The sequence below is a fragment of the Pocillopora verrucosa genome, chromosome 9 (genome assembly GCF_036669915.1).
Source record: "Pocillopora verrucosa isolate sample1 chromosome 9, ASM3666991v2, whole genome shotgun sequence".
Classification (NCBI taxonomy): Eukaryota; Metazoa; Cnidaria; class Anthozoa; order Scleractinia; family Pocilloporidae; genus Pocillopora; species Pocillopora verrucosa.
This window is the reverse complement of record NC_089320.1, coordinates 16,455,581-16,478,214: the sequence shown is the minus strand read 5'-3', so window position 1 is coordinate 16,478,214 and position 22,634 is coordinate 16,455,581. Positions and strand designations below refer to the sequence as shown.

The 22,634-nt window shown below is 37.3% G+C and overlaps 1 protein-coding gene and 2 long non-coding RNA genes across 9 annotated transcripts; 1 reads left to right on the top strand and 2 right to left on the bottom strand.

Annotated features, from left to right (window-relative positions):
- The first annotated feature begins 37 nt into the window (after positions 1–37).
- Positions 38–8,170, top strand: LOC131779779 (uncharacterized). 2 transcript variants are annotated; one of them, XR_010718732.1, is made up of 5 exons: positions 38–545; positions 1,927–2,017; positions 4,204–6,212; positions 7,108–7,218; positions 8,035–8,170. It is a non-coding gene; the product is annotated as an uncharacterized lncRNA (long non-coding RNA). The 2 variants fall into 2 exon arrangements; XR_010718733.1 differs by having other exon boundaries at positions 44–545; positions 4,204–4,306.
- LOC131779771 (uncharacterized) lies at positions 7,825–17,140 on the bottom strand. 6 transcript variants are annotated; one of them, XR_010718728.1, is made up of 7 exons: positions 16,893–17,140; positions 14,318–14,427; positions 11,795–11,875; positions 11,516–11,618; positions 9,309–9,405; positions 8,809–8,856; positions 7,825–8,562 (listed from the first exon to the last, which is right to left on the bottom strand). It is a non-coding gene; the product is annotated as an uncharacterized lncRNA (long non-coding RNA). The 6 variants fall into 6 exon arrangements; XR_010718727.1 differs by having other exon boundaries at positions 11,521–11,618; XR_010718730.1 differs by lacking the exon at positions 11,516–11,618 and having other exon boundaries at positions 11,784–11,875.
- Positions 17,141–17,610: 470 nt separating this feature from the next.
- LOC131780666 (uncharacterized) lies at positions 17,611–21,333 on the bottom strand. Its single transcript, XM_059097279.2, has 6 exons — positions 21,158–21,333; positions 20,123–20,270; positions 19,215–19,456; positions 18,736–18,906; positions 18,107–18,244; positions 17,611–17,781 (listed from the first exon to the last, which is right to left on the bottom strand). The coding sequence occupies exons 1-5, from the start codon at positions 21,228–21,230 to the stop codon at positions 18,138–18,140; spliced, it is 741 nt and encodes a 246-aa protein (XP_058953262.1). The 5' UTR covers positions 21,231–21,333; the 3' UTR covers positions 17,611–17,781; positions 18,107–18,137.
- Positions 21,334–22,634: the final 1,301 nt, after the last annotated feature.

Below are 22,634 nucleotides of genomic sequence, written 5' to 3'. Positions count from 1 at the left end.
CGTATGTTACCATCTCATTTGGGATAGTTCCGTTTGATTTCTCTCGGTCTCGTCTGATTTTGGACAAGTTTCAATTGCACATTAAGATCAACTCAAGTTGCGTTTAAGTTGTCATCATCATTTCAACTCGACGGTTTCGCCTGGTTTTGGAAGGCTGCGTCCGATTTCGAATTGTTCTATCCATTTTCGAAGATTCTGTTAGATTTCAGACGGTCCCAAAGGCATATCAACAGCTCTGTATAAGCCGCCCTGGATTTGACCCTCTTCAGGGAGGGTGACGATCTGCCTCCCAGCATTCCATGCAAGACTAACACAGAACATGGCCGTGCGATTTATTGTATTTCGGATTGTTGGATTGTTTTCTTTCTTTGTTATTTTCTGGTTGGATTTTCCTTTGTTTATGCTCGGAAATTAGAAATGTGGTCATTTCTGAACGCTTTCATCGCAGCTGGAAGAGTGAACTCGACGTGGAGACAAACCAAAGCTGTTTGGACCTTGGATCGTAGTCATGATTGTGGAAATCTCAGCTTTGCCTTTGAGTCCTAGTAAGTGAATATATTGATGAGCTAAAAAGTCAAAAAGGAAGCTTTTAGGCAATATTTTGCCCAAAAAAATTTAACTGATGTTAACTTCTAAATCTAGGATGTTTTGCACCCCCGTTTGTTTTGGTCAAATCCGCGGGAAGTTTAAAATCCAGGCAAGCTACCATTTGTGATTTCAAGTTTAAAGGTCGTTAACAGGAATTATAATTGATTAAGCTCCCACGCTCTAATAAGCGTCTTCCCCTTAATAGGCGCCCACCCCCTAGGCCATTATGTTGGTAGAATGTTGAATGGCAACTAAGTAATTTCCTGCTGAAAATGAATTTTCAAAATGAATGCTTTAACCCTGCAAAGTTTGAATAGCCAATTATAACATGTTACCATAGATGACTTTAGAAGTTCTTTCTGCAGCAAAACATCCCAGTTCTTGAATTTCAATTGCATATACATCTCCTGATTTCAGTTGTATGTGGTAATCTTTCCTATCTGTCTGTGAATAAAAGTAGACTGTGAATGGAGAAAGATAAAAAGGATTAAAGTCCTGAATGAAAGTAAAAAGGAATGTTCAGAAAATCTCATCTAAACAGATAAGATCTTGTGGTCAAGATCTTCACTGCTTACACTTGACCAACAACTCAGTGTGCTTAAACTGCCTTTTAATTAATTTAAAGAAACCCAAGCATCAAAATTGCTGTAGAGGGAATTGAAATAAGGTCAGTCATGGGCAAGAGATGACTTTGCTGAGAGTCCCCTGAGACTCAGCAGGAGACCTTTGTGTTTCTACTTGCAGTTTACTAGGTCAGATTTTTGCGGGATAGCACCTTTCAATTGATTTAGTTAATGTTGATATAGTTTATAGTGGTTACACTTCGAATAACACATCAACAATTTTTTTGCAAAGGATGCTTGTAAAGATCTACCATATCCTTTTATCAATCTTAAGTTCACTTAAGTCACTATTCCCCTGAAGCACTGCTTGTTTCTCTCTTCGTGAAAAGTACAAAATGCACTTAGTTTCTTGTGGTGAATCACATGTATACAAATACAGTTAGAAAGCTGAAGTCAACTTGTACAATCTAAAAGTTGTTATGATCAGAGACTGTTTTCAAACAACAATTCCTATGTCAAGACAGTTATACTACCAATTTTACCAATTGAAGTTAAAGAAACAAATTTTGGTGTTGGACTCAGCACCAAATTGTCTTTAGATGGATCAGAAATTACTCAAACAAGCCTGGTTTCGCGGCAGTTTTTGGACAGGGATGAGTTATAGTTTGAAGGATAGTGTTTATGGTTGTGTAAAAATTACTCATGTAGGCTCTTCACTTCTCTTTTAGAATTCTTGTTATGAAAACTTTAAAACTAATTTTTGTTCCTCTTTTAGGTGGAATGAAGAGTGCAATGATGGAAAAGCCAGGTATTATGGTGAATGGACAACATCAGCAATGAATCAGAATGTGGTGTTTTTTAGTAAGGTGACAAATCATGTTTTAATGTTTGAATTATAGATAATTATAATCAAAGAAAGATGCATTGGAAACAATAGTAGACAAAACTTTGCAGACTTGTCATGAAAACAATTTTAGAGAATTACCTGTTTTTTAAAATTTGAAATTACCGCTGCTTACAGATGACATGTAACTGCTAAAAAGTCTCTGCTACCAGTCTCTAATGCAGTATAGGAAGCTGGGAAGTTCAACTGCCATTAAGTGATGGTGTGACTGACTTCATGTAATTGACTGACTTAAAGAGGTGTACATGAATTCACAGCTTGTGGATTTGAAAGCTGGCTAGGTGACTGACTGTTTGGCTGAATGATGCATGAACTTTTTGACTGACTAGTACTAAGTTGCAGACCATATGAGTGACTGATTAATGATGGACCAAGTGATGACTAAAAAATTTACTGACTGTCTGATCAAGTGAATGACAGGTGAACTGACTCACTGATTGCCCTAGTTTCCAGCCATTTATCCGCACAGTTAAGATTACTAGCACTGGCCTATAAGAGTAAAAAGAAATTCTAACTAACTGAATAGTTGACCAATAATAAATTATTGTTAAACTGATTAGATAACCAGGTAATTGGCTAATTGTGTTAACTGACTATCTAATTAAAATTCAGGGATTCATTAACTGACTCATCAACCAACTTACTGATTGATTAGCTGACTTAGCGAGTGACTGACCATCTTATAGACTGATTGTCTGAGTAGGGACTGATAAAGGGATGGACTGACTGATTTGGAAATCAATGAACTTGTGAATAGACTGACTGACTGAATAACTGACTGACCAACTAACAGACTGACTGGCTTCTGGACAGAATGATACACTGACTGTTTGACTAACATGTGGACTTAGTGACTGACTGAATGAGTGACTGTCCAATAACAGACTAAGCAATGTATTGACTTTTTGACTGTCTGTCTGATCAATTGACTGAAAGGTGATGTGACTTGCTGACTGAATATGTGACTCTTGACAGAATGGATGGCTGGATGATTGATCAGAAAAGCAACTGGTGCTCTCACTGAAGGAGTGACTTACTGAATGACCAATCCTAGGACTTGTGGACTGACTGGTTGATTGAATCAGTGACACCCAATGCCTGAATCACTGTTGGACTAACTAAATAATTAACTGTGTGACTGAGGGACTGACTTAAATGATGGACAAACTGATAAATGAATCAACTGACTTGTGAATAGAAAGGCTGATCAAATAACTTACTGACTAGCTGACAGACAGATCGCCAGACTGACAGACTAATGAGCACACTTACCAACCAATCAACTGACTAATGAAGTGACTGGTGGACTGACTGACTGACTAATTGATTAGCTGACTGACTGACCAACTAACTGACTAATTCACTGATTGATTGATTTACTGATTATGAGACTGATTAATTGCTCTTTTATATATCCAGAAAAATTCATCTTCATCATTGAATAAATTGTTGACTTATAAATAAATTTAAGAGAGTTGCAGATTAAAATTCTGCAGATTACAAACTGAAATTTGAATGATGCAAAGTTTGGCCCAAGCTCCAGATTATTCCTGTTTGGAAGCATAACAAGTTGAGGATTAGGATTTCATTTATCTACATGAAAACAATCTTTTTCATTGAAAGATTGTAATTTGACAAGAAACTTATGACTGAGTGATATGTATTTGTTTCCAATGTTACTTTTTGCTACACTGATCCAATGATTGGCTGACTTTCAGTAATTGTTATTGAATCAAATCAATAATTTTCACATTTGTGATAGTAGTTTTTCAACACTTGTTGAAGTAACTTGTTGCTGTCACTCACATAATTATTCATGAAGAGTCAACCAGTAAGATGAAGTTAATTTGCACAGTTCTAAAGCTGTTGTGCTTGAAGACTAAAAATGATTGCCCATAAAGTTATAAGAATGGAATATACCATTCTTGTACCAGTTATTGCATTAGAAAAATTAATTTTGGTGAAAGGATTAGATGCAGACATGCATGCCTCAAGATGGATCAGAAAACTGCAACACAATCTTCTTTACTACATGTAGGAATGTCTTGGCCAAGAACAAAATATAATGAGAAAAAAGTACTGTCCCAACACTAGATAATTTTTGTTTGTATGTTGACCTTGGATTGTGGGGTTCTTTTTCATTTTCAGGGGCAAATTTGAAATGGGTCAAAACCTACAATTACTCATGAGATATGGTCTGACTAACCTGTAACTGACTGACTGATCAATCAAGTGACGCATGGACTAACAGGTAGAATCAGTGAGTTTGTTGAATGTTTTAGACAATGGACTGTCTTAATGTCCTCTACAGCAAGTGGACTTTATACAGAGTCATGGGTGACTTTAGAGCTGATCCATAAAGGAGTCAGTTCCACCTAACAAATCTCTTCCATAGTCTTGATCTGTGATGCAAAATATTTGGTCTTGCAAAGAAAGGAAAAGGAAAAGTAGTGAGTGTGTTGAATGTTTTGGCCACTGGACTGTCTTTATGCGCTGAACAGTGAGTGGACTTTGTACAGAGTTATGGGTGACTTTAGAGCTGATCCATAAAGGAGTCAGTTTCACCCAACAAATCTCTTCCTTAGTCTTAATCTGTGATGCAAAGACTTGGTCCCACAAAAAAGAGGAAAAGTAAATGCAATGAGTGTGCTGAATGTTTTGGCTACTGGACTGTCTTTAAGTGCAGAACAGAGAGTAGACTTGGTACAAGAGTTATGGGTGACTTTAGAGCTGATCTGTAAAGGAAACAGTTTCACCCAAAAAATATTTTCCTTAGTCTTACATGTAATCTGTGATGCAATGACTTGGTCCCACAAAAAAGAGGAAAAGTAAATGCAATGAGTGTGCTGAATGTTTCAGCTACTGGACTGTCTTTATGTGCAGAACAGAGAGTAGACTTTGTATAAGAGTTATGGGTGACTTTAGAACTGATCCGTAAAGGAGTCAGTTTCACCTAACAAAACTCTTCCTTAGTCTTAATCTGTGATGCAAAGACTTGGTCCCACAAGGAAGAGGAAAAGGAAATGCAGTGAGTGTGTTGAATGTTTCGGCCACGGGACTGTCTTTATGCACTGAACAGAGAGTGGACTTTGTACAAGACATGGGGAATTAAGAGCTGACCCATAAGGGAGTCAGTTTCACCTTAAAAAAATGTCTTCCTTAGTCTTAATCTGTGATGCAAAAATTTGGTCCCACAAAAAAGAGGAAAAGGAAATGCAGTGAGTGTGTTGAATGTTTTGACTACTGGACTGTTTTGGTCACAGAGGCAGCTGTTGCTTAGGTAGAATGTTTTCTCTTCCTCAATCAAGCTTAACTCATACAGCTTTGCAGGAAGAGAGTTGTTGTGGGTGAGTCTGAACATCAGTTAGTAAACTATTATAAAGCAGCTGACTGCTCTTGTAGTCTCTGACTAAAGGACTGATTGACTTACTTTTGTGGACCAAGTGATGTACTGAGTAACTGACTGACTCACCAACTCACTCACTCTCTCTGTGAATGACAGACCGACTGACTCACAGTGTGAATGACAAACTGACTGGCTGCATTGCTGGTTGGTTGCCTGACATTTGGACTGACTGGTCAGTTAACCAACTAGTGTACTGAGGGGCTAAGTTTCTAAAGACACTGTGGTGCTCTGTTGGTGAGGGAGTATAGCAAGACAATTTTGGTTTTATCAAATGAGTTGACAATGTAAATTGGCCACCATAAAGAGCTTCTGATAGAGTCAGAGTGAATGACGAAGGGCTAACGCTTAAAACATCAGCTTTGAAACTCTCTACAGTGGCCACTTTACATTATCAACTCAACTGGTGTACTGTTTGGATGACTGGATGACTGATTAAATGACTTATAAAATGAGTAACCTATCACTTAGGGACATGTGGACTGAAGAGCTCACTGAATGATTGACTGACAGACTTTTTGAGTGATGGATACACCTAGTAGCTGGATGACTGACTGATTGATTAGTCAACTGACTGATGGAGTGGCTAGGTTACTTGATAACTGAGTGACTGCCCAGCTGGAAGGGTGGCTAGATGGCTGATTGACTAAGTCTGCATTTGATTGACTGAGTCTGCAATTGATTTATTGACCAATTTTTTGAGTGACTAACTGGTGACTAACTGCTGCCCTGTTGGCCATCTGTGGACAGACTGGTAAATTGTCTCCCTGCTTCATGGAACAACAAACTGACTTAATGACCAACTGACTGACCAACCCACTGACAGATTGACTGACTTGTAATTGTCTGATACAATAACTGACTTTTCAACTGAATAATTTAACTTTTGGATGATAGGTTAAGAACTGAGTTATTGCCTCATCACTTGATTTTTTTCTGACTGATTGACTGTAAACATCAACCACATAATGGTGAAGAGTAGATAGGAGAATTATTTTGATTAAGTAGCAAAATTGTTTGTCATTTGATAAGTTTTTACATGAGTCTGTTAAATACGTTCAATTTGAAAGTTAACCAGCCAGTCCATAGAGGGTGAGAAAGAGTTTATACGTAATGCGCGATTAGGCTCAAAATTAATACGTGATGCATGAATTTTACAGTATTCCCTTTCGAATTCGTGACGCGTGAAATACTGTTTAAAGTACACGTGACAACCCCCTCCCCCCCCCCCTACTATCCTCTCCATAGGTAAGCAACTTAAGCATAGTGAAAGGAAAAGAAAGAAAACGGCGGAGAAAATGACAATGTATTGTTTTAGGAGTGACGGACCGATGAATCTACGAGAATGAACCTAAATATTAGCCATTTAGAAACGCCTCTGCAGATCAATAGATATTTTAGATTAGAAGTTTAAGCTAGGATTTTAAAATTGTCAAGGGGGTGGAGTGGGTGTAGGGAGGTGGGGTGTGGGAAGGGGGTGGGACAATTGTCAAGGGTGCAGAGACAGGGTTATGTTTGTTTGAATTCCCCCTCTCTGTTATCATTCTATTTCCCTGTTGTAGATCTAGCAAATAATTGCCGTGAAGTACAAGGTGCAGCAATCTAGCCAATTTATTAGCTTTTTTTGCTCTCGAATTATTTTTTTGCAGATAAACAATTTTTCTTTGAAGACTGCAGTCATGAGGAATTGTTAGTGATGTGAACGTGGATTTGGAAGTTTCAAGCCAATTGAGTTGGTGTTGTGGAACTTGTGATTACAGGTAAGAAAGTTATGCATCTCTTATGTTTCATTAAGAAAACTAACATCTTCGCTTTGAAACACTTGATAGAGAATTAGTCCTTAGGTCAGATCGCGTTTTGATCGTAACTGTGAAGTTAGGACGTTCCAGCTAATGAGAGGTTGATCTTAGCCCTTGTACTAAGTCAAAGTCGAACGACGAAATGTCTTCGAAAAGGTAAAAATAATCCTCCTGTTTGGCTTCGATGAAAGTCGTTGGAATTTTATCTTCCTGATTTTTGCGTTAGTTTTTTGTCCAACCAGTTCCTCAGGAGCATGTTTTAGTTTTTTTCTTTTCTCTGTTTAAAATTTGTGGTTCAAATGAATAATTGTGATTCGATTTAAACAAATTCGTATCATGTAGCCCCGCAGGAAGCTTTCTATGAGCTTTATTTCACCGAAATAGTATTATATAATAAGTCACTAATTACTGAAAATTTGCTTAGCAGAATTTTAAATTGCTGAGCCATTACATGAATTCACGTGCAAACGCAAGAAAAACATGCAAACTTGATACCAAAAGTAAATTTCACGCTATCCGACGATGACGGAAAAACACACAAAAAGATAAGAGAGAAATTAATTAAAATTCAGGAAAACTGTACATTTATTGCCTTTTGGTTGAGGATCATCCTCTCATCTACTTTACAAAGTAGCTCTAATTTTATCAAACGTTGACTCAAATCCCTTCATTCTGGGTTTTACTGTTCTTGTGATTTGACTTAGTGTGTTTACATGTAGTTTGTTGGTTTGTGTCAAAAACTGCCTTCTGAATAAAGTTTTCTTCTTTTACTTTTAGGAACTTCAAGTGAGTTTTGCACCAAGGAACACAGACGTTAGTTTCCAGCCAGAAAGTCGTGAAAAGAAGGAAAGCAGGTGTTCGATTTACATTTTTACCAATTTTACATGGGAGTAGAAAATGGATTAGAGATTGTGATACGTTACAAAAAAATAAAGCATTACAAACTGTTGTTATTTAATCTCTTTAAATCACTGGAGGAACAGAAAAATGTTAAAAATGTTCCGTCCACCATCCCCCACCACACCCACCTCTTACAGACAGTTTCTAAGTCTTCATAGACATTGTCTACCTTGTGGTAGTAACGTTTATTTCAAACGCATGCTTATTAGATAACTAAATGTCTGTCTAAAGGAACATGCGTATTAGACAGATGTTGTTACCACAAGGTAGACAACTGTCATCATAACTTAAAAAATTGTTTATAAGAGGCGGGTGTGGTGGGGGACGATGGCGGATCGACCCCCGATTTTTCGTTCTTTCTGAGGATGACAATTTTTTTCTTGATATGGCCATTTTTCATGAAATCTGTAAAAAGATGGAGAAAGAACTAAAGATGAGCCACAATGCATCGTTAATACATAATATGACAGCAATACACATGCGTTTAAACTGAGCCCCATAAGTACTAGATTCCTCACACATAAAAAAATGTATCGAAAGCTTTGACAAGAGGAAGAATAAATTAAACCGTACAATGTCTCAGTCCAAAGTCCGCGAAAGAAGAGTGTTCACCTTATTTGGTCGTTTCCATTCAACTATAATTAAACTTACCACTTGTCTCCCAAGACATACTTTTTAAACTTGTAATCTCCGCCGTACCTTAATAAAGAAAAATACGCCCAACTTGTATAAAAACACAAAACGGTACGTTGTAGACGCAAAAGAAGACACAAAAGACAAAAAATTAAGAAAATATGCCCAAATACGTTACAGGTGGCTTTGACACAACAAAAACCAAACAATCTATTGGTGATATTTCCATGTTTTTACTTTAAATAGTTGGAAAATTCTGAACGGGATTTGAATCCTACATGAATTAAAAAGCTCTCTAATTTTATTCATCTTCCCTACATACCAATATGCCGTGCGAGACTAACAAATTTCAATGAGCAGACAGTTGTGATTTTAAGCGTCCTAATTATCTCTCTTTTCATCGTTTATAGGATCTGTAGTTGTTTTGCACTGATTCCACGAATATGCTAGGTTCCCAAAATTTGATTCAGCGAGTTACTCTGGAAATCTTCCCGCTCAATTTAAACTGGCAAACTTACCGAATATTTCGGATGTTGAAAGAAATCATCACAGTAACTTGTAAGTCGGTACCAGCATCCTTTCTGACCAGCTCTCCAACTAAGTAATAGGTTTTACCTGAATAACAAAAAAAATAATAGGGTAAACGAAAAGTGAGCTAAAACTCAACCTAAACGATGGTTATCAGCTGCAAGAAAAAACTGCAAAAATGGTCTGTAATGAATGATAATGCTTTCCCGTACTACGTTAACTAGTAGGGGACAACCTTGTCCTACAGTAAATTTACCTGCCTTTAGCAAATTGTCAAATAATAAATATCTGCCGTTTTCAGTAAAAATTTTCTTTATCTTGGCAACGGATCTATATAGCGTATGTCTCAACCACATTAAAGGAGATAAAAAGTCAGATCTTCCCTAAAGAAGCTAATCATTATTACAATTTCATCGATTGTGATTGGTTTAAAAAACTCCTATTTCCCACGAATTCAACTGCTATTATCGCACAGTTTGTTATTGGACAGTTCAATAAGCCAATCACATATAGAGTTGTAGTTTAAATCAACCAATCAATTTTAGAGCGACATTAAACAATTTACGCCTCCTTTGTCAGTCTTTTACTGCAAAGTTTCCTTTGTTCATAACCTGGCTATTCTTCTTTACTTGGAAATTGTAATTTTTATGATTAAGTGGCACTAAGACTTCGTGTCGTCCAATTCGATCAGTAATGATACTCGTGAAAAAAAAATCTGACTCCCGCTACGCGGGCGTTGAGTTTGTTATAACTCGTATGATTACAGACCAAATTGAACTATAATCAGTCCTGTTACCATTATCTATTCATCAATAAGCGACAGTAGCGACAGGAAGACGCTATCTCGAATCAACTCATAATCCACATCCAAAATCACAAAAAAAAAAACATTTCAGTGATGGAATATTTTGGTACTGTTGTATATGTTGCATGCGGCCTTTCCTTACATCTAGGCAGTTCGGAAAGCCGCAAAACACTAGAACAAAAATTTATATTCCAAATCGGTACCCTTAATCCCCACGGAATCAACGAGCGCTTTTCATTCAACTAATTTATTCCTGTTTTCTCGTCACCATATTCCCACCAATGGCGTAGCTCCTCTTTCTACATATAAATCCACACACAACCCACAATTCCTCTAATCGCTCCGACGAAGGGCTAACGCTCGAAACGTCAGTTTTTTTACCCTTTACGGTGGCTAATTTACGTTTTCAACCCAGTTGTTAACACTAAATTACCTGTTGTATGAAGTACTGTAAAAACGAATGGGAAATGATATTAACATCATGGAAAAATAAAACTATCTTCTCTGGAATTCCATACTATCTTTTAAAAACGGCCGTGAATCAATTACCGTTTCTTGATAAATTTTGCCTACAATTTCTCTGAAACCTGGCTTAGTCTTCTTTAGCCTTTGCTATCGTTGTTTTTGATTGATTGGCATTCATCTCTTCAAATAAATAATATGTTTGGTGTCTGTCTGAGCTATTCAAGTGAAATTCTGTCGTTTCGAGCAAATTAGAGACAATTTTGTGCCCCACAGAAACACGATTCAAAATACTATGACGATGCTCCTTGATTTAAATTGTAGCAGAGGCGATCCATTAATGGAACTCGCTGAAAAAAATGAACCCAAGGGAAGGCACCTCCAAGCACTTTGTTGGTGGAAGTGAATTAAGTTGACTTTGCGAAGACTAAGGTGATGCATTTTTCATATAACAACGACAAAGTTGAGTGGAATGTGAAAATATACGATCCCCGAAAAACACAGCTGATCATTGGCAAATCCTTCAAAACTCTCTACAGCTGTAGCTCTATCAATTACTCTTTATCTTAATCGCCTGGTGTGTCAGCGGTCTGTAGCGGTGCGTGACCTCTTGGGTAGTGTAATCAATGAGGAATACGAAGGTAAAGTAAGCCTCATAAAAATACGAGATCTGTTTCTGGAAACATTAATTCGAGCAGCCCGAAAAATATTCTTTCAATATGCTGGAAAATAGTTTTGTGTAACTAACACGAGGAAAGTAAAGCATCACTCGTACGAAAGTAGCGCCGCTGTTTGGTTTTTCGCTTGTAAGCATCATCCTACGATGTGAAATTTTTCCCCTAAGCCATTTGCTTATGAAAGTAAATTACCCCAAAAACTCCTCCTTATTTATAAGTCAACACTAGTATTCCGCTGGTTTAAATTCCTCACCCTACCCAGGCAAGGTTCGAATTCCCCACATCCGGAACATGGACAACAGTCAAGTGCCCGTGGGTTGCCGTGGAGGATGTTGAAGCTTCAAACTGATCGGCACCTAAATTAGGACCAGTTAAGCCTTAGTTAATGTTTCCTAGATTTTGGTCAGTTCCAGGGGCAATTACCAAAAATTAATGAAAAATGCCCTCTGTCACAGCTAATCAGCATTTAGGAATTTTGCCCTCTACACCTGTTTGTTATAAAGTCAAAAATAAGAAGTAACCTGACAAATACCATTAGCATCACACGAAGTCCATCAGGGTCCCCTTGTCCGCTGAAGATTGAATACAAGCGATATTCGCATTCTTGCTTTCTCTGTGTAAAGATTGCAAAAAACAAAAAGTATCCAAAAATACCTTTTTTCAGAGAAAATCGTAAATCAGTCTACTATAAAGTAATGTTTAAAATGAGTTATCTTCAAATCTGTTGTGTAGTTTTTTTTGGTGAAACTAACTTCTTTGAAGGTCAGCTCAGAGTCACCTACAGTGTAGTACAAAGTTTACTCTCTGTTCAGTGCATAAAGACAGTCCAGTGGCCAAAACATTCAACACACTCACTGCTTTTCCTTTTCCTCTTTTTTGTGGGACCAAGTCTTTGCATCACAGATTAAGACTAAGGAAGAGATTTGTTGGGTGAAACTGACTCCTTTGTGGATCAACTCTAAAGTCACCCATTACTCTTGTACAAAGTCCACTCTCTGTTCTGCACATAAAGACAGTCCAGTGGCCAAAACATTCAACACACTCACTGCATTTACTTTTCCTCTTTTTTGTGGGACCAAGTCTTTGCATCACAGATTAAGACTGAGGAAGAGATTTATTGGGTGAAACTGACTACTTTATGGATCAGCTCCAAAGTCACCCATTACTCTTTTACAAAGTCCATTCACTGTTCAGCGCATTAAGACAGTCCAGTGGCCAAAACATTCAACACACTCACTGCATTTACTTTTCCTCTTTTTTGTGGGACCAAGTCTTTGCATCACAGATTAGGACTAAGGAAGAGTTTTATTGGGTGAAACTGACTACTTTATGGATCAGCTCCAAAGTCACCCATTACTCTTTTACAAAGTCCATTCACTGTTCAGCGCATTAAGACAGTCCAGTGGCCCAAACATTCAACACTCACTGCTTTTCCTTTTCCTCGTTTTTTTGGGACCAAGTCTTTGCATCTCAGAAGAAGACTAAGGAAGAGATTTGTTGGGTGGCAGTGAGTCTGACTCCTTAGTGCATCAGCTCTTAATCCCCCATCTCTTATACAAAGTCCACTCTCTGTTCAGCACATAAAGACAGTCCAGTGGCCGAAACATTCAACACACTCACTGCATTTACTTTTCCTCTTTTTTGTGGGACCAAGCCTTTGCATAACAGATTAAGACTAAGGAAGAGATTTGTTGGGTGGCAGTGAGTCTGACTCTTTAGTGCATCAGCTCTTAATCCCCCATGTCTTGTACAAAGTCCACTCTCTGTTCAGCGCATAAAGACAGTCCAGTGGCCAAAGAATTCAGCACACTCATTGCACTTCCTTTTCTTCTTTTTTGTGGGACCAAGTCTTTGCATCACAGATTGAGACTAAGAAAGAAATTTGTTGAGTGAAACTGACTCCTTGTGGATAATCAGCTCTTAGTCACCCATCTCTTGTACAAAGTCCACCCTCTGTTTAGCATATAAAGACAGTCCAGTGGCCAAAACATTCAACACACTCACAGCTTTTCCTTTTCCTCTTTTTTGTGGGACCAAGCCTTTGCATCACAGATTGAGACTAAGGAAGAGATTTGTTGAGTAAAACTGACTCCTTTGTGGATGATCAGCTCTAATTCTTCCCTTCCCCTCCCCCCTTTCTCTCTCTACTGAAAAGTCCACTGACTACACAGGTTTCAAATGAACTGCTTAAAAAACATACCAGCTGAGTTTTCAAAGAGACAAAAAGAGATTTGGAATTTTCAATTCTATGTAAAGAACACCATCTTAATCCAGTAAAAACTGAGGTAAAAATACCTAAGGCAAACCAAAAATTTAAGTTTACTTTGAGTTGTCTAGCACAGAGTTTAGATGATACAATATACTGAATTTTTAAGAGTTGATTTGCATTCTAACTATTATTTTTTTAGAGAAGATTGAGGGAGACTCAAATAGTTTAGAGGTACAGGCGCACTAAATTGGTTAAATGAATAAGTCAGCTTACAGTGTACAGGTGTATATAGCTACTGAAAGATCAACTCTGCCGACATGAACACTTGCAGCTTACAAACATGTTCATACAAAATTGTAGGCTCCTTACTGTACTACAAATACATGTGTCAGTCACCTGAGAAAAGTTTTTTTTCCTGAATGATGTTTATTCGATTTGTCCCTCTTTTGGTTCACAGTTTTCACAGAGTGTACATGTCTTCTGAAATTTGTTCATCAATAAGAGGTGTACTGTTTTGGGTCTACATGTATACTTAGATAAGTAAATTGTTTCATTGCTTTGCAATTGAGTTCCAAGGTGACATATTTGTCGTGGGACACTTCACAGAAGAGTTGTGCTCAAGCCATAACATGAACTTGCAGCACAAACAAATTGCTTTGACAAATGATTGTGCTTATCTTTCTGTTTTATTCCTTGCCCCCCCCCCCCCCCTCAAAAAATTACCTATAAATTCTGATTGACCAGTCCCACTCTGTAATAAACCCAGCTTTATCAAATACATAAAAAGATGCATCTATGTTGTTTGCTTCTACTTAAATAGGATGCATAAAGCAATTTGACACTAACAAAATACTTAACATTGGCACCATATAAATTAGATCAGGGTCCACAGATCCACTGAGAGCCAAGATGTTTGAATAGAAACAATCTTCACATTCTTGCTTACAGGCACAGTGCTGTTCCAGTAAAGATGAAAACAAACAAACATTAACAAAGAGTATCTTTTTTCCACGAAAGTTCTAAATGAGTCGGTTAGTATTGATGTACAGTGCAAGAAGCAATAAGTGTATATCTTTAAAATGAGTTTTCCTTGAATATTTTTTAAATGTGATTTGTCTGGGTGGAAATAACTCCCTTGTGGATCAAGCTTTAGTCGCCCTTTATGGGTCAGCTCTTCCATCTCCTGTACAAAGTCCACTCTCTGTTCAGCACATAAAGACAGTTCCTCTTTTGGTTCACAGTTAATAAAATGTACTTGTAAGTCTTCTGAAATTTGTTTCTCAGTAAGAGGTGTACTGTTTTGAGTCTACACGTATACTTTTTTTTTAACTCTCCCATGAGACTAATAGGCAAACTGTTTCATTCTTTTGCAATTGAGATCCAAGTTGACGTGTTTGATGTGGGAAATTTTAGAGAAGAGTTGTGCCTATTAGCCATAATTATATGAACTCATGGCATAAACAAATTGCTTCAAATGATTATGCTTATCTTTCCGCATAAGACAGTCCAGTGGCCGAGAATTCAACACATTCACTGCTTTTCCCTATCCTTTTTTTTTGTGGGACCAGGTCTTTGCATCACAGATTTAGGTTAAGGAAGAGATTTATTGAATGAAACTGATTCCTTTGTGGGTCAGCTCTTGTTAATCACCCATCTCCTGTACAAAGTCCACTCTCTATTCAGTGCTTTAAGACAGTCCAGTTTCTGAAACAGCTTGAATATGTTTGATGCTTTAGTTACACATGCTTCATAAAGTTGCATAACTTACTATCAAATTCACAGAGGCTCTGATCGAAAAATAACAAACAAAGTTCACAAGAAAACCTTTCATGTTTGCTACATAACTACCAGTTAAAAAGACCACAAAGAGAATTCTCTTGTCTTTCCCATGGGACCCTTCAAGGAAATGACTGCAAACTTTAGTTTTGTAGCAAATTGCACAGAAATACCTGTAATGCTCTCTGTATTAGGGATATGTCATCAAAGAGCTTGAATCTATGCCCAGACTTACACTTGAATTGTTGAGGAAACTTCATTTGTCCATATTGTTCACATTACTTTTGGACAATACTGTAAGCAGAGTTCTAACCAAAGAAAAGCCAAGTTGAAATTTAGATCAGGCATCAACTCATTTGTCTAGAGATTTATTACTCGCAATATCTGAATCAAGAGAAAAAAGTCAATTTTCAGAAGCCAATACTAAATTGGGTAAAATAGTTTTCCCATTTTGGTATTTAGTGCCTCACACCATGTAACTCTGTAAAATATTTAGAGCTATTATTCTGTTGTGTCAAAGGCAAAGTGAATATTGTTGAATAATCCCCCAAGTGGAAGTTGAGAGGAATATTCAACAATGGTCAACAAGGCTGAGGCAAATAATTGTTTTAGTATGCACTGTAATTGCTAACCCTAAGCTTTCAAATTATGTTGTAAATTCTGTTAATAAAGAAAAAATTGTGCATATTTTTATTTACAATTGTGATTACTCATATCAAGACAGGTGAAGAGTTTATTCACTTAAATCAGTAACAAACTTAATATCTTTCTTTAGAAAAGTGTTTCACCAAACTCAGTCGCAAATTCTTTTGTGCTCTTCAAAATTGAATTTTCTGCTATTGCACTTATCACTTCCATGTAGACATTTAAAAAAGGTGAGACAGCCACTTTGAAATTTAGTGCCCCTGCTATAATCACCTTGTACAAGGTGATTATAGCAAGATACATGTATGATGCAATCCTCAACCAATCAAGGCACTGGTATGCATTTCCATAATCACCAGAGCAATTACACTATAAGAATATCATTTCTACCAACAGGCTACTGATATAATGGGGTATCTACATCGAAACAATTTAAAAAAAGGCTCTCCTTCATAGGTATAAAAAGCACTAGGAGAAAATTATTTGTATGTTCACTGACTGCTGTTCTTTCATACATGTAGCTGCTCAATTTCACTTCAAAATGGTAATTTTCAACTAACTTCGGTTGCATTTTGGGGAAACTTCTAAGTGTTCATTTGAAAATTCTGATAATTTTGAACTGGTCAAAAATTATGAAACATACACGAATTTTTGAGTAAGTAAAAGAGTATTTCAATGATAAAAAAATATATATTTCAACATTTCTTATCACTGTTCTTTTCTCCACTTGTGGAGAATGTGGCGACAAACCAACAGCATTACATTAAATGAACTTATTTTCCATATTTCGGAAAGATTTCCGTTTAACCGCGCCCCATATCATTTTAAAACAAAGTCTTCGTCTCAAAGGTAGTCTATCGTATTCGCCATTGTTTACTTTCATCAAAGAGCTGATGCATTATGAGGTGTGGGGTTATACTGAAATCTAACCGAGTTTTAATAAGCTAAAGACTTCACCCCAAAAGCGAGTTTTCGTTTTTCGTACAAGACATCACCTTACCTCGAACAAGCTGCTTACAAGCAAACTTCCCAACAAGAGATGAGTTCACGTGCGCCTTTCGTCATTCCTTGTCTAATTGTAACATCCTGTAACCATGATTTCTTCTTCATAGTAAATTTATCCAAAGCGAAAAAACACTTGCTCTCAAAGTCAAGAGAAGCTGAAGGCCATTTTCGTTCCCTTTTTCACGGCCCACAGATACTAACCGATAATAAATTTTCCCCTAATTTTTTCAAAACAGGCCGCCATGTTGCATTCCTAATTTGATCCCAATCCCCCTTCGACATGTGAACCAATCAACAACCGCCGGAAAATAGACGCAAGTTTCCGAACATTGAACGGAAATGTTCGAAAAAGAACGAGCTAAAGTAGATAAACGGAACTCCGCGAAAAGGGATGAAAGTTTCCAAAATCAGCCAGGACAGGGGACCATCCGATAAGGGACGCAATATTCCGAGATCGGTGCCCGGACAGAAATGTGGGAGATCTGACAAGTTCCGTAATGGGGGAACAATTTATTCTGATACTAAAGCGGGGACGGCGGACGAAACCTTCATGTAGGTAGTGGATTTTGTGTTGTATTGCTTACAATTAAATCCTGCAAATGTAGCCTGCCAAAAATGGCATTTACCTTCGATCAGAGTGTTTCTTATTACACAGACCTTTCGTGTTTATGGTTTGAGGAAACTTCGTACAACGGTGTTATTCAATTTCCTGGTTACTTTATTAACAATTGTAATGCATTACAGATATTTCCAAAGTTGTGCTAAATAAATTAGATCGATACACGCTCTTCCACTCTCCAGCGTCACTGGAACCTCACCAAACCATAACATCATCGATTCTTTTACACTAAACACCATGCACATTCCTCAACGGGAGGGCTGACCTAAAATGCATTCATTAAAAAGACACTCATATCTCAAACATAACCCTTTAACCCTGACTACCATCTCAATTCTCCCTAAAATATTACCCTTGAATCACACATTTAGGTCACGAGAATAAAGGAAATGATCACCAGATAAGGAGACTCTTAATTATAAAACAAATTCTCCTTGTCACTACATAAGTAAACGTATAGGGAACTGTATGGAGAATATGCACACTGATGCTGGGGAGTAAAGGGTTAAAGGGGGTGTGTGACAACTAAGACGACAGTTAAGTAAAAATTTAAAAAAAAACGAATTAAATCAGTCACAAAAATAAATTACCCGTTCATTTTTTGCCGGGATAAATTTTATCTCAGCATCTTCCGCAAGACTTTCGGCAAATTTTGAGGACTTCAGGAAAGCTACAAAGTCCAAGATCTATGTACCTTTCACATGAAGAACTCACGTCCAGACAAGGTGCTTAAAGAAAGAGATAAAAATGAAAACAAATTACTGTCATTGTGAACTGTGTGCGGACGCCAAAAACACCGTGCATAATAAAATTCAAGTAGAACACCTCCAATACAGTTATCCGTTTTTCCTATAACGAGGCTAAGTACACAAACATTGGAGAACCAGTTCACTGGCTCAGAAATCAGGTTAAATTAAAGAATGTAAGGGGCCAGTCGGGCCGGAGGTTTTTGATTGTACCACGAAAAAATCTACCCGATTCTCCCGCAAGGCTCTGTAATATGCTTTGACCGCCCCCCTCTTGGCAATAAATTGACACTGAGTCCATTGTCTATAATCACCCTGGTGACAGCTGATTCCCCCTCTGTCCCCCTTAAAATCTTGTGATCCAAACTCCTCCCCACCCCTCCACCCCTCAAGGCGACAAATAATTACTGTTCCCTGACTCAAAATAATGAGGTGAAATGAAATGAATCACATAGCGGGATCTTCAGTCTTACCAGGACAAGAATGAGTGTTACAACTGGTTGTTTCCTCAACGTCACCGATGCAAGGATTTCCACATTTGCTCGGCGGAGGATCCGAGCATAATCTTGTTCTTTTTTGTTCCCCTTCTCCGCAACTTTTGCTGCAGGGACCCCATGTGGACCAGGGAGTAAACTTGCCATTCACTGTAATGTACAAGTATTGAGGTATCACATGGGTCTTTGCTACGTCAGTTTTACATTTATTGACAGCTTTTTAAGGCGTTCGAATCAATAGTGTCAACATCAACATCGAGTTTTATCATTGTAATTAGACCTTAATAGTTTCTTTTTTTGTTTGTTTTGATACTCCAATCTAACTGCGACCGAAAATTCAGTCAATTGCTCTTTTCTCAGAAAACTATTCCCTCTCGATACCTGGGTCAATACATAACTGATTCACTTTTACTGATCGGTCATCACTAGCATAAACTACGATAACAAAGTTGCCATACCTGGATCAATGATTTTGTAGACATAATTCGACTGGCTAGCCCCCGTGCAAGCTTCACTTGAATCATCTTTACATGGTTGTAATTGTAACTCGTTATCAACTGCCGAAACACACCGGTCACTTTTCCCATCCCTTGCATACGTTAGAGAGGCATTTTCTCCACTCCAACATTCGCCGTAAAATTGAAGACCGAATATTGTAAAGCCTCTCTGAGAAGCTGCATCGGCGCACTGTGACACTCCGCTGAAATACAATTAAAGGTGCACTAAAAATTAGGTTCCCTTACAGGTTTCACAATTTTTGATAGATCGACACGCGAATTTTCCTTTGATGTTAGAGTCAGATTTATCGGCAAACTTGTTTTAGAATAAATGACAAAATCGACTTGTTTGAGATTGACCAAAAAATGGACATCGCTCACATTGATGTGTTAAAACAGTCCTGAAGAAGTTGAACTCTTTTCAATATAAATTAACGTTGAGCAGGTATGGCGTAGGATAAAATGCCCTCTATATATCGAAGAGTCTGCATTGCAAAGCGTTGCTTTCAAAAGACGAAAGCGAGGCCGGTGTAAGCGAATCCTGAATAGGATGACTGAGGAGTTGAGATGATAAAAATGGAAGTCAGTGTACATGTAATGTAAAAAGGGAAAAATACTGGAACGGTTCGTTTTATCATAAATTCATTTCCTTCTGCTATATCGGTCTCATTATTTTATTGTTATTAACATCCTCTGTCATTTATGTCAATCTCATTATTTTCCTTCATCGCTGTATAACAAGATTACACGCGTCAGGTCCCTGCAAGGACTTCAGGAAATTTTCTATCTTTGGTTTTCAGTCAAACCTCGATACTATTAATGCCACTCTATTAATTACCCTGCCCTCCATTTTTTTTTTTCTTATTTACCTGCTTATTGACTCCTTTGGAGAATACCAATTGAAGAACGAGCGATAGTTCGCAATCAATGTTGGTAATGGGCGTGGCTTCCTCAGACTGTCTCTATAGCAACCTATTTTGATATATTCATGACAGCTCTTTACGTCATCAGCAAGTCCTGAGAATAAATGCAAACCGTTTTTTTAGCGTTAAATGTTGAATATGAAGGGTATAAACAAGAAGAAAAATATTCAGACGCCTAGAAAGTCCCTATTACGTTGATCAATCACAGAACAATATTCATCAGCTTAAGACAAGTTATATTCGAAGCAATATTTCCTAAAACAGATTTTCCTCCAGGGATAGCAGAGTAAGTAAAATTCTTTTAATTTCTACTCTTCTTTATCCTTCATAAACGAAAGACAAAGGAAATTAAACACAGATTCAACCTTTGATTTTGTCCGACTGTTTTACTACATTATTTAATTTTTTTCAAAATTCATCGTTTACAGAGAAGGCTGAATTTTTATACATAATTATCAGTTTTTCCGTTTTCTATAAAATTTACTCATTCATTCGTTCATCACAGTGAAAGACTGGGTAATTGTATATGAAATAGGTGTGATTGATGATTGCAAAACGTACCTACAATTTGTTATTTCATCCAATGGTTGTTTTATACAAGGGAAAAAGAGAAAGATGCGTCAAACATACGGCCCTGATTTTTATTATCTATCGTTTCAGAGGCGTGTAAAATGTTATTAACATCCCCTGTCATTTATGTCAAGCGGCAAAGAAAATAATGAACTACATGGGAAAGAGGACAAAATTATTGTTTCAAGGTTAAGCAAACATTGACGTTACTTCTACAATCAATAATGTTGCAGTTAGACTACAATTATGGCTACTGGATGAAAAAATTTGCCTTGAAATTAATTTCATTTCTTTTGTGAAAATAACGTTGATGAAGCCTGGTTAAAATTGAGGCCTCACAATCACTAATTACACAGCACAGATCAAAGGCAAAGTGGAGGTTTAACGCATATTCTATTGTTTCTGGCTTACCTTCAATAATTCCCCAACGAAGAAAAAAGAAAGAAGATGCGAAAATGAAAACTACGAATGCCGTCTTTTTCATGCCTGTTAACGATCTCGTAAAGAAAACTAAGCTTGTTACAAAATTCTAACCGCACGGCAGAAACTTTCGGTGTCTTCACCCGCGGCTTTGTATCCGTTTTGCGGTTCCACCGTCGCTGGATCTCTTTCATACTCCGTCTGTTTTATTAATGTTTCTCTCTTTCCGGAGTAAACAAATATGACACTTTTAAAGACTACTTTCATCCTGATTCCTAGATGTTTTATCCGCCCTGCTGAACATATTTCTGATAGTTCTTTGATAAAAGAATATTAACATGAACTACATAATCAAACTTTGTAACAGTCTTTGTATCCTGATTTGTTTCCGGATTAAATAAAACGCACTTTTCTGTCAAAGAAAACAATACATGAGCAGTTCATATGAACTACGCTTTTATTAGTCTTGATGGGAAGATGCAAACGTAAACCTGAACTGAAATATAATTAATACAGCTCACTGTATTATATATCAGAGGATGTGTTATCAATAATCCCTTATTCATGTTTTATGTCATTCACGTAGGTTTCTTCGCCTGACGTGGCGCGTAGGAAAGTTTAAGTCTTCTTGATTGTTCTATTCAAAGAAATAATGTATCCTGTTTACTTTTCTGTTGTGTCAGATGTAGCAAGATTCTATTAAGTCAATATGAGGTACAACCGCGTGGTTTAATAGCAAAGCAAAAAAGTCTCACCTGCTTAAACAAGACCATGAGGAAAGCTTGAAAGTAAAACAAGTCGTAAAAGATTCTTTGTGCTTCAACTCCAAAGAGAATTTGTAAAACATTTTTAAAAAAACCAGCTTGTTTGGATAACCGTAATGCCTCGAGGCCGTTTCAAATCGAAATTTAAGTCTAGGAGTCGTTATCCCTTCCCCGCAATACGTTTTTGAAAATATAGTCAGATAATCTGACCTACAAACACACTATAGTTCGTTGGTTATATTCGTGTAGAAGCCTTTCACTAAAACAGTTTTCATTGTCGTCCTCTTTGTTCTTTTGAAACAGTTTTTAGGTTAAAACAAAAACCGAATACGAAGGTTACCTAAAGAGTTATTTCTCAATTGAAGTGATTTTATCATCAGTTCTTTTTATTGTATGCCAAACATTTCGCGTAATTTTAGCTCGTTGAAATTTGGTGTTAGACCAAGTAAATATGTCCTTAGCTGACATATGACTTTCTTGTCATCAACTTCCTGCTTGACAATATATAAATACTTCAAAAAGAGATTACAAATCATTTACTCTTATGAGTGACATGATTCTGATATAAATTCTAACAATTACCTTTCAAATTGACTTTGGACTATAGGTGTCTGTAGTACGAGACTTCAAATTCGTTCCGAGCCTGAACACTGGTCTCTAATCTAGTTATATCCTCTGTTACGTGTGCGGCGTCTCTTGCTGTT

What these genes read in the sequence shown, in the direction of transcription:
- LOC131780666 (XM_059097279.2), bottom strand. Translation starts at nt 21,230, where the DNA reads ATGAAAAAGACGGCATTCGTAGTTTTCATTTTCGCATCTTCTTTCTTT. An exon ending in TCGTTGGGGAATTATTGAAG is followed by an intron (nt 20,271 to 21,157) that starts GTAAGCCAGAAA and finishes ATTTATTCTCAG; the next exon opens with GACTTGCTGATGACGTAAAG. An exon ending in CTACAAAATCATTGATCCAG is followed by an intron (nt 18,907 to 19,214) that starts GTATGGCAACTT and finishes TGTACATTACAG; the next exon opens with TGAATGGCAAGTTTACTCCC.